The sequence below is a fragment of the Bos taurus genome, chromosome 24 (assembly GCF_002263795.3).
Source record: "Bos taurus isolate L1 Dominette 01449 registration number 42190680 breed Hereford chromosome 24, ARS-UCD2.0, whole genome shotgun sequence".
Lineage (NCBI taxonomy): Eukaryota > Metazoa > Chordata > Mammalia > Artiodactyla > Bovidae > Bos > Bos taurus.
Genome location: NC_037351.1, coordinates 7,119,801 through 7,134,347, shown reverse-complemented (window position 1 = coordinate 7,134,347; position 14,547 = coordinate 7,119,801). Strand labels below are relative to the sequence as shown.

Below are 14,547 nucleotides of genomic sequence, written 5' to 3'. Positions count from 1 at the left end.
TTACAATTAAATGAAACCCAGAAGTAGGTTTAATTAAAATGTTATCAAGATGTATCCAACATTTAAAAACTATGCTCTTAAACTAGATCACAGTTCATTTGTGGCTGCTACAAACATTCAGTGGGTCAGAATCATCATTTTCTTGATGAAATAGAAATGAACAAATAATGCAATTCACTCTGTAACATGCAAAATCAGAGAAGAGTTCTGTGAACATTTTGTTTTGGTGTACAGACACAGGGGCACACACGCATACACACGCGCACACACACACTCGGGGTATATGTCTGTGCTCCGAGTGCTGGGTTGCAGTATAATACTTATTTCTTACTGGAGGTCATGGTCAAAAAAGTATGAAAGCCACTGGTTAACACAAGGCCAACACCTGAGTTAATGTGTTTTGATAACACCTGTCTTATCAAAAGATAAGACAGAAGAGAAAGGCGATCTCCCTCTAGCACTGACACACGCGCTCGAGCTCCCTCGGCCCCGGTCACCTGGAGGACACGGCGTCCCAGTCCTGGCCGTCCCCCCGGGGCCGCTGGCCCGTGCGCCCCACCACGGAGGGCCGCGGGCTGCTGCTTCCGGGAGACGGGTTCTGGGAATGCGGAGCCGCCCTGGCATCAGGACAGTAAGACAGGGAAGAGTTCTGGGACACGGCATCTGAGGGGGAAAAGAATAAAATTACTCCCTGGTATACACAAACGATTGATTATGAGCTTTTTGTCATTTAAAAAAAAAAATGAAAATAGTAGAAATGCTTCTCTGAGGTAAAAGTGAAGGTCAAACTTTTATGCAGTGCTCCCTTAGCACATGAAGTTCATATAAAACTGACCTGATTACACAGAACCTTCTAGCCAGCACCGTTCACCTACAACATCAGAAACCAAACCATCTACTCTCCTGCTTAAAGCCCTCTTAGAGACCATACCTCAAACCATGTGCAAAAATGAACTCAAAATGAATCAATAACCAAAATATGAGTTAAAACCATAAAGCTCTTTAGCAGAAAACATAGGGGTGAATCCTCATGACCTTGGATTTGTAACGAATTTTTAGATAAGACAGCAAAAACACAAACAACCAAAGAAAACAGAGATAAACTGGACTTCATCAAAACTTAAAACTTTCATGCATCAAAGGACATTATCAACAAAGCAACAACCTACAGAATGGGATAAAATATTCGCAAGTCAAACACCTCCTAAGGATTTAATATCCAGGATATATAAATAACTCCCAAAACTCACAATAAAAAAAGTCAAATATCCCAACTTAAAAATGAGCAAAAAACTTTGATGGACATTTCTCTAAAAATCTATCAGTGGCCAATAAGTACATGAAAAGTCACTAGAGAATCACTGCTGCTGCTGCTGCTGCTGCTAAGTCGCTTCAGTCGTGTCCGACTCTGTGTGACCCCATTGACGGCGGCCCACCAGGCTCCCCCGTCCCTGGGATTCTCCAGGCAAGAATACTGGAGCGGGTTGCCATTTCCTTCTCCAATGTGTGAAAGTGAAAAGTGAAAGTGAAGTCGCTCAGTCGTGTCCGACTCGTAGCGACCCCATGGACTGCAGCCTACCAGGCTCCTCCATCCATGGGATTTTCCAGGCAAGAGTACTGGAGTGGGGTGCCATTGCCTTCTCCGAGAGAATCACTAGTCATTAATTAATAATCATTAGGGAAATACAAATCAAAACCACAATGAGATACCACCTCACTCCTACTAAGATGATTATGATTAAAAATAAAAAAGTGTTGGAGAGGCTGTGGAGAAACTGGAAGCCTCATACACTGCTGGTGGGAATGTAAAATTGTACAGCCACTGTGGAAAATATTTTGGTGGTTCTTCAGAAAACTAAGGGCTTCCCGGGTGGCTCAGCAGTAAAGAATCTGCCTGTTAACGCAGGAGACAGATTTGATCCCTGGGTCAAAGATCCCCTGGAGAAGGGAATGGCTACCTACTCCAGTACACTTGCCTGGAAAATCCCATGAACAGAGGAGCCTGGCTGGCTACAGTCCATAGGGTAGCAAAGACTCAGACATGACTGAGCATGCACACACACACAGAGATAAACAGAATTAGCACATGACCCAGTATGTCTATTCTTGGGTATACACCCAGAAGAACTGAAAACAAGGACTTGAACAGATATGCCAATGTTCACTAGAGCATTACTCAATAGTCAGAAGCTGGGAACAAACCCCACATCCATCCACAGATGAATGAATAAATAAAATGTGGTGTGTACATACAATAAAATATTATTAGGTCATAAAAGTGAATAAAGTTCTGACAACATGGATGAACCCTGAAAACACTAAACTAAATGAAATCAGCCAAATATTATACGATCCCACTTAAATGAAGAACCCAGCCAGAAAATAGATTAGAGATTACTGGGGTTGCAGAGGGAAGGGGAAATGGGGATTCTGCTGTGCTTACAGAGTCTCCGTTTAGGATGAAGAAAAAGGCCTGGAAACACATGATGGTGAGGAGGGGACAACAGCATGAATGCAATGCAGGCATCGAACTGCATGTTCATAACGGCAGAGTTTATGCGGTGTGTGTTTCACCGTAGTTTTTTTAAAGAATTAGGTAAAACAAAGACATGTGTGGAGGGAGGAACAATAACAACTCTCCAAGAGCTTCTCACTGCACTTCAAAGAAAATACAAAGTCATACCAAGAGCTGCAACTCCCAGTACCCGCTGCCCCAGGCCACCTCCCGCCTTCCCCTCCTGCACCTGCGCCCGGTTAACCACCTCACTCACTCCAGCCTGAAGTCTGCTCCTCGAGCAGGTCGCCCTCGTGCCTGAGGCCTCTACTGCTGCTGCTGCTGCTAAGTCGCTTCAGTCATGTCCAACTCTGTGCGACCCCATAGACGGCAGCCCACCAGGCTCCCCCATCCCCAGGATTCTCCAGGCAAGAACACTGGAGTGGATTGCCATTTCCTTCTCCAATGCGTGAAAGTGAAAAGTGAAAGTGAAGTCACTCAGTCATGTCCTACTCTTAGCGACTCCCCATGGACTACAGCCTACCAGGCTCCTCGGTCCATGGGATTTTCCAGGCAAGAGTACTGGAATGGGGTGCCGAGCCTCTGGCCTCCCTGAATTCTCCTCCTGCAGCCCTTGGAATGGAGGTTCCCGCTCACTGTCAGGCCACCTCCTCCTGGAGGCCCTCCCTGACCATCCTACCCAGGTGACCCGTCTCCCGGGTCACGTTCTGTCACAGCACCCTTCCTATCCCCTTCGGGCACGTCCTACCTGAATGCTCCTGCGTTTGCGGCCTGTACCAGCCTTCCACAGCATAAGCTCCATCAGGCGGCGCCACACCTGCCCTGTTCAGTGTCTCACCCCCTAGAGCTGTGGTCCCCAACCTGTCTGGCACCAGGAGCCGGTTTCGTGGGAGACAGTTTTTGCAGGATGGGAGGGCACGGGTGGATGGATGGTTTCGGGATGATTCAAGCACAGTACACGGACTGTGTGCTTCACTTCTAACGTACTGCCGCCGCTGATCTGACGAGAGGTACCGCCACCCCCGATCTGACGAGAGATACCCCTGCCCACAAGCACTGGTTGGCACAGAAGCGGTGATAAACATTATTTAATAGATGAGTAAGTCTTCTGATTTATCCACTACTTTAACCAACCAAATTGCATTTAACTCTTTCTCTGATGAACTATGGGGTACCCGCAAGCTCTCAAGAATATTACTAAGCAAACTCCATGTCCCCTGAGGTCCATAATAAAGCTAATATAAAGCGTAAGTATTCAAGTAGCACAGGATCAGTGATGCTCTCAACAAAATAGGGCTTAACTATGAAGCATGACAAGTCACTGTAATTAAACATTCAACTTTCAATGCATACTGCGTAAGAACACAGAACCCTGAACTGAAGTGCAGGTGTGGCAAGGCCAGCCCAGTACTCCTGGTGGCCATTAGGTGGTGCTCTTTCCCTGAGAAGTCTGGCACTGCTACCACATTAACAGAAAACACCGCCTACATCACAAGTTGCATTAAAATAGTTTCTGTAATACAGACAGGTATTTTTCAAACCGAACAATTTCTTAACACAATGTATAACTTGCTAAAATGCCCAAAGCCCCACGTGATCAGCTGGACTTACAATCCCAGTCCTCAGTTGTCGCCACTGCATGCATGGGAGAAAAACACCGTGCAGCCGTCTCATATCAAAAAAGAGGACGCGGGGACTTCCCTGGCGGCCCAAGAATCACCTGGCAATGCAGGGACGCGGGTTCCCTCCCTGGTCGGGCAATTAAGATCCCACATGCCAGGGCGAAACTAAGCCAGTGTGCTGCAAGAACTGAGCCCGCAAGCCACAACGAGAGCGTCCACGCACTGCGACAAAAGATCCCAAGGTCCCACGTGATGAGGAAAACCCCGCGTGCTAAACTACGACCAGACACAGCCAAAAAAACAAACAGAAATACAGCTACGACCAGACACAGCCAAACAAACAAATTAAAAAAAAAAAAAAAAGTTAATGAGTTCTTTCTGTTTAAAGAAAAAAAAGAGGATGGGCTCATGAGTGCTTTCCTCATTAACACGCTGTTTTCAAAGATTATGATTTGATAAACACTCAGGATGGGGCGTTTCCGCTTTGTACACACACAGTAAGCCTGACAGTAAGTACGACGGGGAGCTCTTGGAAGAATCTACAAATACCGCCAGTGCACAAGGAATAAACAAACAGAAATACCTTGTTTATTAGAGAAGAAACTTGGATCTCTGTGGAAATTGAGTCTGTTTCTTAAACACGTGCACAGCTGCTGCAGGCAGGACACTGACTGTAATGCCAGACGATGCTTCCCGTCTCCTCCAAAGGCCAGTTTCAACAGAGATAAAAGGCTCTGAAATGAAGAGTGAGGAAAATGACCACGGGAACAAAGTGCTCGACTGCAAAGACGGACGTGGAGCTTACGCAAGGTTAAATGGACAATCAAAGGAATCACAATAGGTGCCAAATATTTATAGGCGAGAAGCAGCAGAAACGGGTAAAAACGACTTAGCATACTGCTGGAAGATGGGTCGAAGATCAAATTTAAAGGGAACAGTCAGCGTTTCTCATATCTAAACTGTTAGTTGAGTATCTATCCCGAAGAACACAGGAAACAGTCCCCATTCAAGACACTGTTACAGAGTATTTTTTTAAGTACAGCAAGCCTTTTTCATATCAAACAGCTAAATCATTTGGCATGTTTTGATGATTAACAGCTGCTCCTCTGCTATCACTCAGAGCTGGGACAGCATGTATTCACAGCTGCCACTCACAGCACCATCTCAGCCTGGTGAGTGTGGAGCAAGGGGGCCGGGCCTGACCGGACGCTGTGGACAGGCTGCAGCCCAGCGCAGGCTCCAGCGTCTCTGCTGCACACGCGTGCGGCAGGCTGCAGTCCGGCGCCTAGAAGACAGCCACACTGCTCACCTCTGCCGTTCCCAGCAGCCGGCACTGTGTGTTAGAGCCCACGAGCTCAGAGTGACGCGGGTCTCACTGACGGGACTGGTCATGGCGCCCAACCGCAGCGCCCCACGTCTGCCCTCCCCTTCAAGTGATCCATCAATGGTGAGGCCACAGTGGCCAACCTGGACTGAGTGTGCCAAATGAGACCACCTCCTATCAGGAGGACAACCTCTGTCCAAGTTAGAGAATAACGCGTCTGAAAAGCCCGGTAGCTCATTATCTAAACCTGAGAGTGTACACCTGCCTCCCAAGGACCCCTACTTTGCACCATGTGCTTCACTGCAGAAAGTCCCCTATTGCAAAATCTAATAAAACAATGCAGAGGAAACGCACCTGAACAATTTTTGGCCTTTGAAGGAATATCTCAGCAGGAAAATCTTGCATGATAACGTCTTTCAACAGTTCACAGGTGTTCCAGATTACAGTATGGTTACTACTTCTTAAAGAGCTGCAAAACATACAAAATACAGTCTTTATTTTTAAGAACTGTTTACCCATGCCAGATTCTAAGGAACCAGGCGTAATGGCCCTATCAGAACCCTTCAGGTCTCGGCCGACACATCGTCCCCTGGGAAACCTTCCCAGCTCCCCTCCCTAACCAATGAGCAAGCCTGGGGAAGGTGTTCTTTCTCGTGCCCAGAATTTGCGCTGCGGCTACTGCCTGTCGACTTCGCAGCCCCCGGGCCCTCCTCAAGAGCAGGGGCATCACAGTGCCCACCACTGTGTGCCCAGGGACCATCACAATGCCATGAAATGAGGTCAATGAAGTCTGCTAAATGAATTAGGAAATAAGACAGAGGAAATCATAGTAGGTTCAGAATTAAATTCTAGGCATTAGATTCCTTACTGCTCTTCCCTACTTGGGGGGAATCAAGCTGGTACTCCTCTCTTGTCCCATGGAGACCACACCCCTCAACTTCTCTGACAGTACTTGCCTCCCCAGCAAGACAGCAGCTGTTCACCTCTCACCCCAAGAAACCAAACCCACACGCAGTCCAGCTCCAGTCCACCATTCACCACCCACACGCGCCCCCTAGAGACCATATCCCTCCTTAGCAACCAAAACAGAACTGACAGATCAATGCCACCCGGGCCCAACCCCAGCTGCATGCAACCTCTTCAGTATGTTGTTCCAAGAGAATTCACTGCAGGCCTGGAAGGGCCATCATCAGAAGTCACTTAATAGCATCCCCCTATTTGGTCTGAACTCTAGAAGTTGGTCTTTATTTTTCAGACTCTCACCAAAACAAGGCAGACAACACATTTGGTGTAGCATTCACTGAAATTAAGTTTTAGCAAAAAGTGAAACTAGACTTTAAAACACTCTCCAAACTTCTAGATATCATTTCTCTATTTTGAGGAGTAATGACCAAATAAAATCCGCTACATAAGATCAGATCAGAGGTCCCCAACCTTCCCCTAACAGAGTCCATGTTTTGAAATATACTGTCTACTAAAAAGACTGCATTTATGTTTAATTGCTCCATTTTTATACACCAAGGGCCTAAGCAATGGCCAGATAATCTGGTTGATAAGAGATGATTCATGTCACCAAAGCGTGCACAGGATTCCAAGCACATAAAAGAAACTTGATGTGAAGCCTAATTAAAAGCAAAGGGGAATTTTCTGGCTTGCTTTTTGAAATACTGAAAATCATTCATATATTCCCATTACTACCAACCACAGCCACTTTTAGAATCTTTTTTTCTCCTGATGAAACTGTATAGTAATAACTCTCAGACTTCATGGCTATAAATACCAGAAGCCAAAACACCTGCCATGCATCGGGCACAGTACCTTTCGTTGGACGAGAGAACGTGTCTGTCAGCTGCGGTCAGGGGGAGCCAGGGGAAAGTAGAAAACTTCAAACACTTTGCGGTCGGATTTGCTGCTGATGGAAGAGCAAAACATAAGGCAGGGAAGGAGGCAACGTGGACAGATTTGCAATGTCCCGAGGAACGCTTTGCCTTCAAAACAAGTCCCCAAATAAAGTTACAGCTCACGGTTCCCTGAAGTATGTCAAAAAGATCAGCTGCAAATTTGTCTTCTCAAAGAATAAATAACAGATCTCTTTTCACAATTTAAACAGAATGCGTATTATTTTTAGAAACCAATAATGAATGACATTTATAGCATCAATTATTTATTCTACCACGTGGCTACCCAGAACAGAGACCTTAAACAAAAAAGAAACTGGTATTTGGAGATCTCTAACTATAGTAATTAAAAATGATATAAATGTAATCATACACTGTATTTAGTAAGTCAAGTTCAAATATCATAAATAGGGTTCGACATTTTAACGGTTACACTTTGAGGATGACTTGAAGACCATAAGGTTAAAGATCAAATATCAGTGCTCAAACAAGATTAAAAGAAATCCGAGAAACCCGAATGCAATTTTATACTACCCTCCTTCAAATTACTTCTAAACAGATCTTCTAGTGTACAACTTAAGGTGGCAACACATAAGCCCTTCCAAATGGCAAATAGTCTTTCTGCCACATGCTTTGAAAAGAGCATGGGTTTGCTAAATTCAGGTAATGATATTATTAAATTCCCAAACACAGCACAGTTGCTTCCTTCAAAACTGTTAACATAAAAGCAGGGTTTACCGTCTAAGGGAAAAGCAAGAGTTGGGAAGGACATAAAGATGCGTCTAAAAGAAGCCACACCATCAAATCCACAAACTACAACTCACACAAGAATGCGTCACCATCTCAGTCTTCCTGGATGCTTTCAACAGCTTCACTCAAACACCCACCCTTCCCAGCCCTGGAGACACTCCCTTCAGATGTCTCCGGCCGTCACTACAGTAAGCCTCTCAGCCACAAACACAAAGAACTACCATATCAAACCTGAGCTCCCAAGAAATCTAACACAACTTTTACAGAAAGGAAAGGCCAAGTATTTTAACAGCTGAGCAAGTCTTCTGTTCCTTCTTACACTGTACTCAATCTGAGAATTTCTACGAAATCTTTTCTGTTACAGAGGGCTTCCAAACTGAATTGCTCTGAATACTTGATGTCCACAGAAATATCGCTGGAAACAGCCTTTTCATTTCAACTTCACAGGCAATAAAATAAAAAGTTCGTGCTCACTTAACCGTGCCCTAATTGTGTCATCTAGTACAAAGATTTTATCCTTTTCTAAGTCCAAAGGTCCTCACTGGTAAAATGGGGTTATTAAGAGTATCAACCTGGGACTCCGTGAAGATTCACTCATTCGTTCAAAAAATACATACTCAACACCTGGTGCATTTCTGGCACTGTTCCCCACACCCACACTGGACGAAGCAGTACTTGTGGCTGCCATTAAGCTTACAACAAGGGACACAAACAAGACGTAAATAAACACACAATTTAATAAACACATGTAAGGAGAAAACCAAAGACAGAGAAAAGGTGATCCTGGCTGGAGTCCTCAGGAAGGCCTCTTTGAGGAGGTGGCATGAGAGCAGAGACTATTCTGGATGAGGTTCCCGGGAGAGGCTCTAAATCAGAACTCGCAGGTCAACTGGATGTGGGGATAACGACAAAGGGAGAAACAAAAGTGATCCAGAGTCTTTGGCTTGCGTCACTGGATGGACAGTCCTGCTGGGTGAGCTGGAGAATTCACGGGTGACGTGCACGGGGCACAGCTCAGCCCGACAGAGACTCCCCACTCAACAAGCACCAAGGACCTCGACCACCATTACCAACCCACACTGCGGCTCAAAGGCAGGAAGAGCAATCAAGTTGGACCCTTTAGACTATCCTAATCTAATTAGAGGAAGTAAACAGTTTGGTGCTGAAACATTTAAGTATGACCACAACATGTCTTCAGAACAATGAGAAAAAGTATATTATGTTCCAATTTCCCAGGTCAACAGTATCTACTTCACCACAGACACTCACCCACAGGTCGTGAAGGTATTTCTGTCTGCTGCAAAGTACTTTTGTCTTGAGGAAAATATCCTGTTAAGATTTCAGGTTGTTGCAGCAAATCTGAAAAGAAAATATATATATTATTGGTGCATTACTTGCTGAAAGTGAAACTTGCTCTTTTCATATATTAATTAAGTTTCTGGATCATTTTAAAAACTAGAAAAAAACGCAGTTGTGTTTCTCTGAATAATCTGTCCTCCTAAAGAGGAAAAAAAAAGTGACTGCTGAGTCAATTTCAAACTCAGAGAGTTTCTTCTTTTACTGTTAAGTAATTGCAATTATTTCTTAGAATGAAAACATGCACAATGTACATAAAGAATTTGCTGCAAGGATTAATTCAAGGACTGTTCACCTCTGCTTCTTAGTCCATCTCTCTCCTCTTTTACTCTACATAGTTCCCCATCAGTTCAATTTTCATTCATGATTTTTAAGAAAAAAGTTGCCAAAGCAAGAGTCAGTACTACCTTTCAGTAACTGTGACTATCCCCTATCATACACGATTGCATATTCAGCACTTCAGTTATAATGAGACTGAGAACGAAGAAAAGGCTAAAACTCAATTTTGTAATTTTCCATTTGCAGTTTTCACGCCAGTGGTCCTCAGACTGATACAGATAACTACAAATTAGCCCACGACCACTCCTCTATTCTCACCTGCAGGAACTAGGTTGAAAATTCATAATATAAGATTATCCTTTCTTTGTTATGTCTTACAAAGAAATTCTAAAATACACTGTTAAAAATCACAATCACACAAGAATTCAGTAAATGGCAGCTGCTATTGTTATTTCCTGTTGAGAATGGGCCCGAGGGTCACAGCAGGGACAGCAGAGCACTGGCATACAGAAACATCGAGTCTAACAGATTAAACGAGCAAAACACATTTGTTTATACTTCTACTTAAATTTTATACTCCAGAGTATGAAAATCTTATACTTTTCATAAATTTCAAGAGCACTTGCTTTTATTCAAATCAATTTAAATGCTTTCCATGAGCAAGGAACTACTGGACATCAAATAGGAGTTCTGGGCTTAATAGACGGGCTCTATGCTAAGTACTATCTCACTTAACCCTCACAAAAATCTTGTAAGATGTTCTCGTTTATTGTACCAATTTCTGGAGGAGAAAACAAAGCCTGGAGGGACTGAGGCCCTTAGCCAAAACCGCGCAACTAGTGGCAGACCTGGGACATAAATCTAGTCTCTTTGATTCTGATTTTAGCAGGTATACTAAATGTGTAGCTCGTTTTGATTGTATCCCATAACAAAATCATGAGTGGGGCAGATATTATCACTATATGAATAACACAGTCCCAAAATGAAAGTATAAAACATTTAAAACAATGCCCACCACATAGTAATGAGTGCTCAATGAATATTTCTTATCGTTTAAAAGACAATTGGTCAAAGTAGTCTCAAAAAAGAAAGTCACTTGCCTCAACCAAAAAGGCAAAATTACACAACTGTCCTCCTCTTTATAATATTGGTGGTGTTAGTTGCTCAGTCAGGTCTGACTCTTTGTGACCCCACAGACTGTAACCTGCCAGGCTCCTCTGTCCATGGGATTCTCCAGGCAAGAATACTGGAGTGGGTTGCCATTTCCTTCTCCAAAGGATCTTCCAACCCAGAGACTGAACCTGGGTCTCCTGCACTGCAGGCAGATTCTTTACCATTTGACCTACAGTAAGTCCCTGTATAATGTTAGAGGAGAAGAGTTATGGTCAAATTCATATAAATTAACACAAGAAAAGTAAGTTGTGGGATGGGGGAGTGGGGAAGGGTTTAGAATCCCATAGACAGAGGACCCTGGTGTGCTATAGTCCGTGGGGTCACAAAGAGTCAGACATGACAGAGCAACTACCATCATCACCATCAAGTTCCTTTTCCTTAGAATTAACCATTAGAACCAATATATTAACTGAATGATTGATTAATTGACTTCATCAGATTGATTTCAGAGAGTTACCAGTTTGACTGGTCTGGTAAGATGAAGAATACATTTCAGGAACTTCTGAAGGAAGACTAAAAAGTCCATCCAGAATGCCATCAATTTCTGCCTGTAGATTCGGCTCCACATTAGGGCGAAGTTTAGATAAGAATTCGACCGCGCCAAGATCAACCAAATGCTGCACTGCTAGAGGATACTGCAATCAGAAGAGGAGAATCTTGAGAAAAACTACAAATATCAAAATCTCTAGACTTTATGTTACAGCAATTAAAATATGAAACTAGTTTTGGTATATCAGATGTTCCTTTTTTAAAACATAAAACTTGCACTAACGTACATGACACAGAGATTTATACAGACATATATAAAATATTCGGTAAGACTGACGAGAGAAAAGCCCAATGAAATTAGAAATGCACATTATCAATTCCTACTTTTATTAAACGGATTACTTCTCTCCACTGACAGTGGCCCTATCCTTTCCTACCTCCAACCACTCACAGGATGCCAAAGTAATAAGTACCCCCTACAACTGCACGTGATTTATAAAGTTTAGAAACCTTAAACTAGCACTCAGCTATTCGACCCTGACAACTAACTACTCTCAAGACAGAAAAATAATCTGAAAACCAGGTATGGGGAGAAAAAAAAACAAAACAAAACAACATTTGTGCTATCATCGGGATCTGTAACATCATCTTTCATGTGCTCTCTTTTATACAAAAGTACCTCTAATTTTTAACATGTAAACAACAGACCATAAGGGAAAACAGCATGACAAATATTAACCTCCCAAGATGATGCCAAAAAAAAAAAAGGGGGACATCCCTGAACTCAGAAACCGTGTTAACTTCAGAGCATATGAGAGACACTGTGAGGGTCAACATCACACATAAAAGAAAAGGAGGAACATTATATACCCTGATGAATTAAAATTCAACATCTCCAGTTGTTATTCTTTTTTTTTTAGTTAATAATTTTCAACAGAAGCTCCAACTAATCGACTACGGAACACTTGCGCATTTCGAAGGGATGCTAACCTTAACCAGTCTGCTCAGCAGACCCAGGACCTCGTCCTTCACTGGGACGGACGGGAAATTGAACCATTCCAGCAAGTGGAGAAACAGCAGCCTGTGCGAAGCCAGGTCCGCGCCGCAGACCAAGCTGTGCTCGAGCTTGCAGAGAATACTCCTGAGCGCGCGCTCCCGGATCTCGGCCAGCGGGTGACCTGTCAAAGCAGCACAGCACGCGTCTGTTTCCCGACCCCGAGAGCCGCCCGCCGAGGGTGCACCCCAACGCTTTCACTATCCAGGCCGGGGGCGGGAGCGGGCTGAAGAGGCAAAGGAACAAGCCGGTTCCGTCTACACGCGCAGGCCGTGACGCGAACGCCGGGGTCTCTACACCGAATCCGACGTGGGTCCCCGGGGGGCTGCCCGGCCGCCACGGGGAGCCGTCACCGGGGTGGCCCGGCCTCCGCGAACGTGGCCCGGCCATCCTCGGCGAGCGGCCGCCTCAGCCGGGCCGGCCGGGCGCTGGGGGACGCGGACGGTTACCGAGTTTCCGGATGAGCCCCGTCAGGACCATCTCTTGTCTTCTCCACTCGCTTGGCCGCCGCCGGAGAATTAAACCGCCGCGCCACCGCGTCCGGCCACAATTACCGTCCCCCCGAGAAACCCGGCCGCTCCGAAGGCGGGTTCTGCACCGTGTGCGCGAAGGACCCAACGAGTGAGAGGTATACTCTGTGAGCTGTCCCCGGCCCCCGCACTGCCAGGAGAGCGTATACGGTCTCCACGGTTACCAGTATGCGGTTTTTAGATGGTGGTCTCCATCATAAGCACTGGACAGAAAGAGGGAGCAAGCGGGGAGAGAACGGGCTTTGCGCTGTGCATCTCGGGAGTTGTAGTCTTCGCGCTGTAGTGCGCTCTTCCCGGAATTCCGGGCCCGCCCCCGCGCCCGCCTGTCCGAGGTTCCGGCCTGCCCGCGGTTCCGGCCTGCCCGCGCGGGCTGCGGCGCGGGTTCTGCAGAAACTCAACCCCGCCTTACGTCCTGCCTCCGCGAGGGGCTGGCTCAGAACTGCGCCAGTCTGAATTCTCACCTCCCAGAGAAGAGACTCGTGTTAGGATTACCCACTCCTACCTGCCTCCCTCCCGTGACTAAACGACCCAACGTCTTTAACTGTGGGATGTAACACATCCAGGTTGATGTAACCCATCAAGTCGTGATTCAGAGTAAACAAGTGGAAAAAGACGTGAGTGCGGCGGAGGGGAAGTGCAAAGGCGAGAAGGGGGCTGTAGAAAGAAAAGGGCTGAGGAGGGGTTTGAATTCTTTTTTGAATGCCACGGAGGTTGACTGCTGCACTTCGATCTCAATAGGAAAGAAAAAAATATATACAGGCAATGGCAAAAGCGATGACAACAAAATAAAATTTGTAAAGTGATTTGCATTTTAGAGAACACTTTTCCTCGGGGACCTGTTCATCCTGGGAAAAGGGATATCGAGGCACCAATTCACATTCTTATTTTGAAGGGAAGGAGAGGCACTTAAAAATCTGAGAAGTTCTGGCACACAGTCACATCAACTAGTAAGTGGCTGACTGAGGATTCATGTTTCTTTGTCCCGTTTTTCGGAGTCGGCTACTTCTGCTGCTGCTGCTGCTGCTGCTAAGTCGCTTCAGTCGTGTCCGACTCTGTGCGACCCCATAGACGGCAGCCCACCAGGCTCCCCCGTCCCTGGGATTCTCCAGGCAAGAACACTGGAGTGGGTTGCCATTTCCTTCTCCAATGCAGGAAAGTGAAAAGTGAAAGTGAAGTCGCTCAGTCGTGTCGGACTCTTCGCGACCCCATGGACTGCAGCCCACCAGGCTTCTCCGTCCATGGGATTTTCCAGGCAAGAATACTGGAGTGGGGTGCCATCGCCTTCTCCGCGGCTACTTCTACAAGTGTATAAAAACACACGCTTGTGGTGTGGTGACATTTGAGCTGGATCTTGAGGGATAAATAGGAGTTTGAGCTTTGTTTGTTTGTTTTCCATGCAGTGAAAAGGGCTGAGGGAATTTCTGCCAGAGAAAACCGTATATCAGTTCAGTTCAGTCCAGTCGCTCAGTCATATCCGACTCTTTGCGACCCCATGAACCGCAGCATGCCAGGCCTCCCTGTCCATCACCAACTCCTGGAGCTTACTCAAACTCACGT

The 14,547-nt window shown here is 45.6% G+C and overlaps 1 protein-coding gene across 4 annotated transcripts in view; it reads right to left on the bottom strand.

Annotated features, from left to right (window-relative positions):
• RTTN (rotatin) overlaps positions 1 to 12,980 on the bottom strand; it is a 118,371-nt gene extending 105,391 nt beyond the window's left edge. For 3 of the 4 annotated variants that reach the window (XR_003032362.2, XM_005224039.5, XM_059880993.1), the window contains exons 1-8: positions 12,910 to 12,980; positions 12,397 to 12,584; positions 11,375 to 11,552; positions 9,379 to 9,468; positions 7,280 to 7,373; positions 5,816 to 5,930; positions 4,721 to 4,871; positions 498 to 663 (exon numbers count right to left, since the gene is read on the bottom strand). Coding sequence is in view for 3 of the 4 variants with exons in the window: in XM_005224039.5 (XP_005224096.1) it covers positions 498 to 663; positions 4,721 to 4,871; positions 5,816 to 5,930; positions 7,280 to 7,373; positions 9,379 to 9,468; positions 11,375 to 11,552; positions 12,397 to 12,584; positions 12,910 to 12,940 (1,013 nt within the window). In the remaining variant the exon portion in view is untranslated. The remainder of the gene's footprint in view (positions 1 to 497; positions 664 to 4,720; positions 4,872 to 5,815; positions 5,931 to 7,279; positions 7,374 to 9,378; positions 9,469 to 11,374; positions 11,553 to 12,396; positions 12,585 to 12,909) is intronic. The other variant, NM_001206207.1, reaches the window with a different exon arrangement.
• Between the last annotated feature and the right edge of the window lie 1,567 nt (positions 12,981 to 14,547).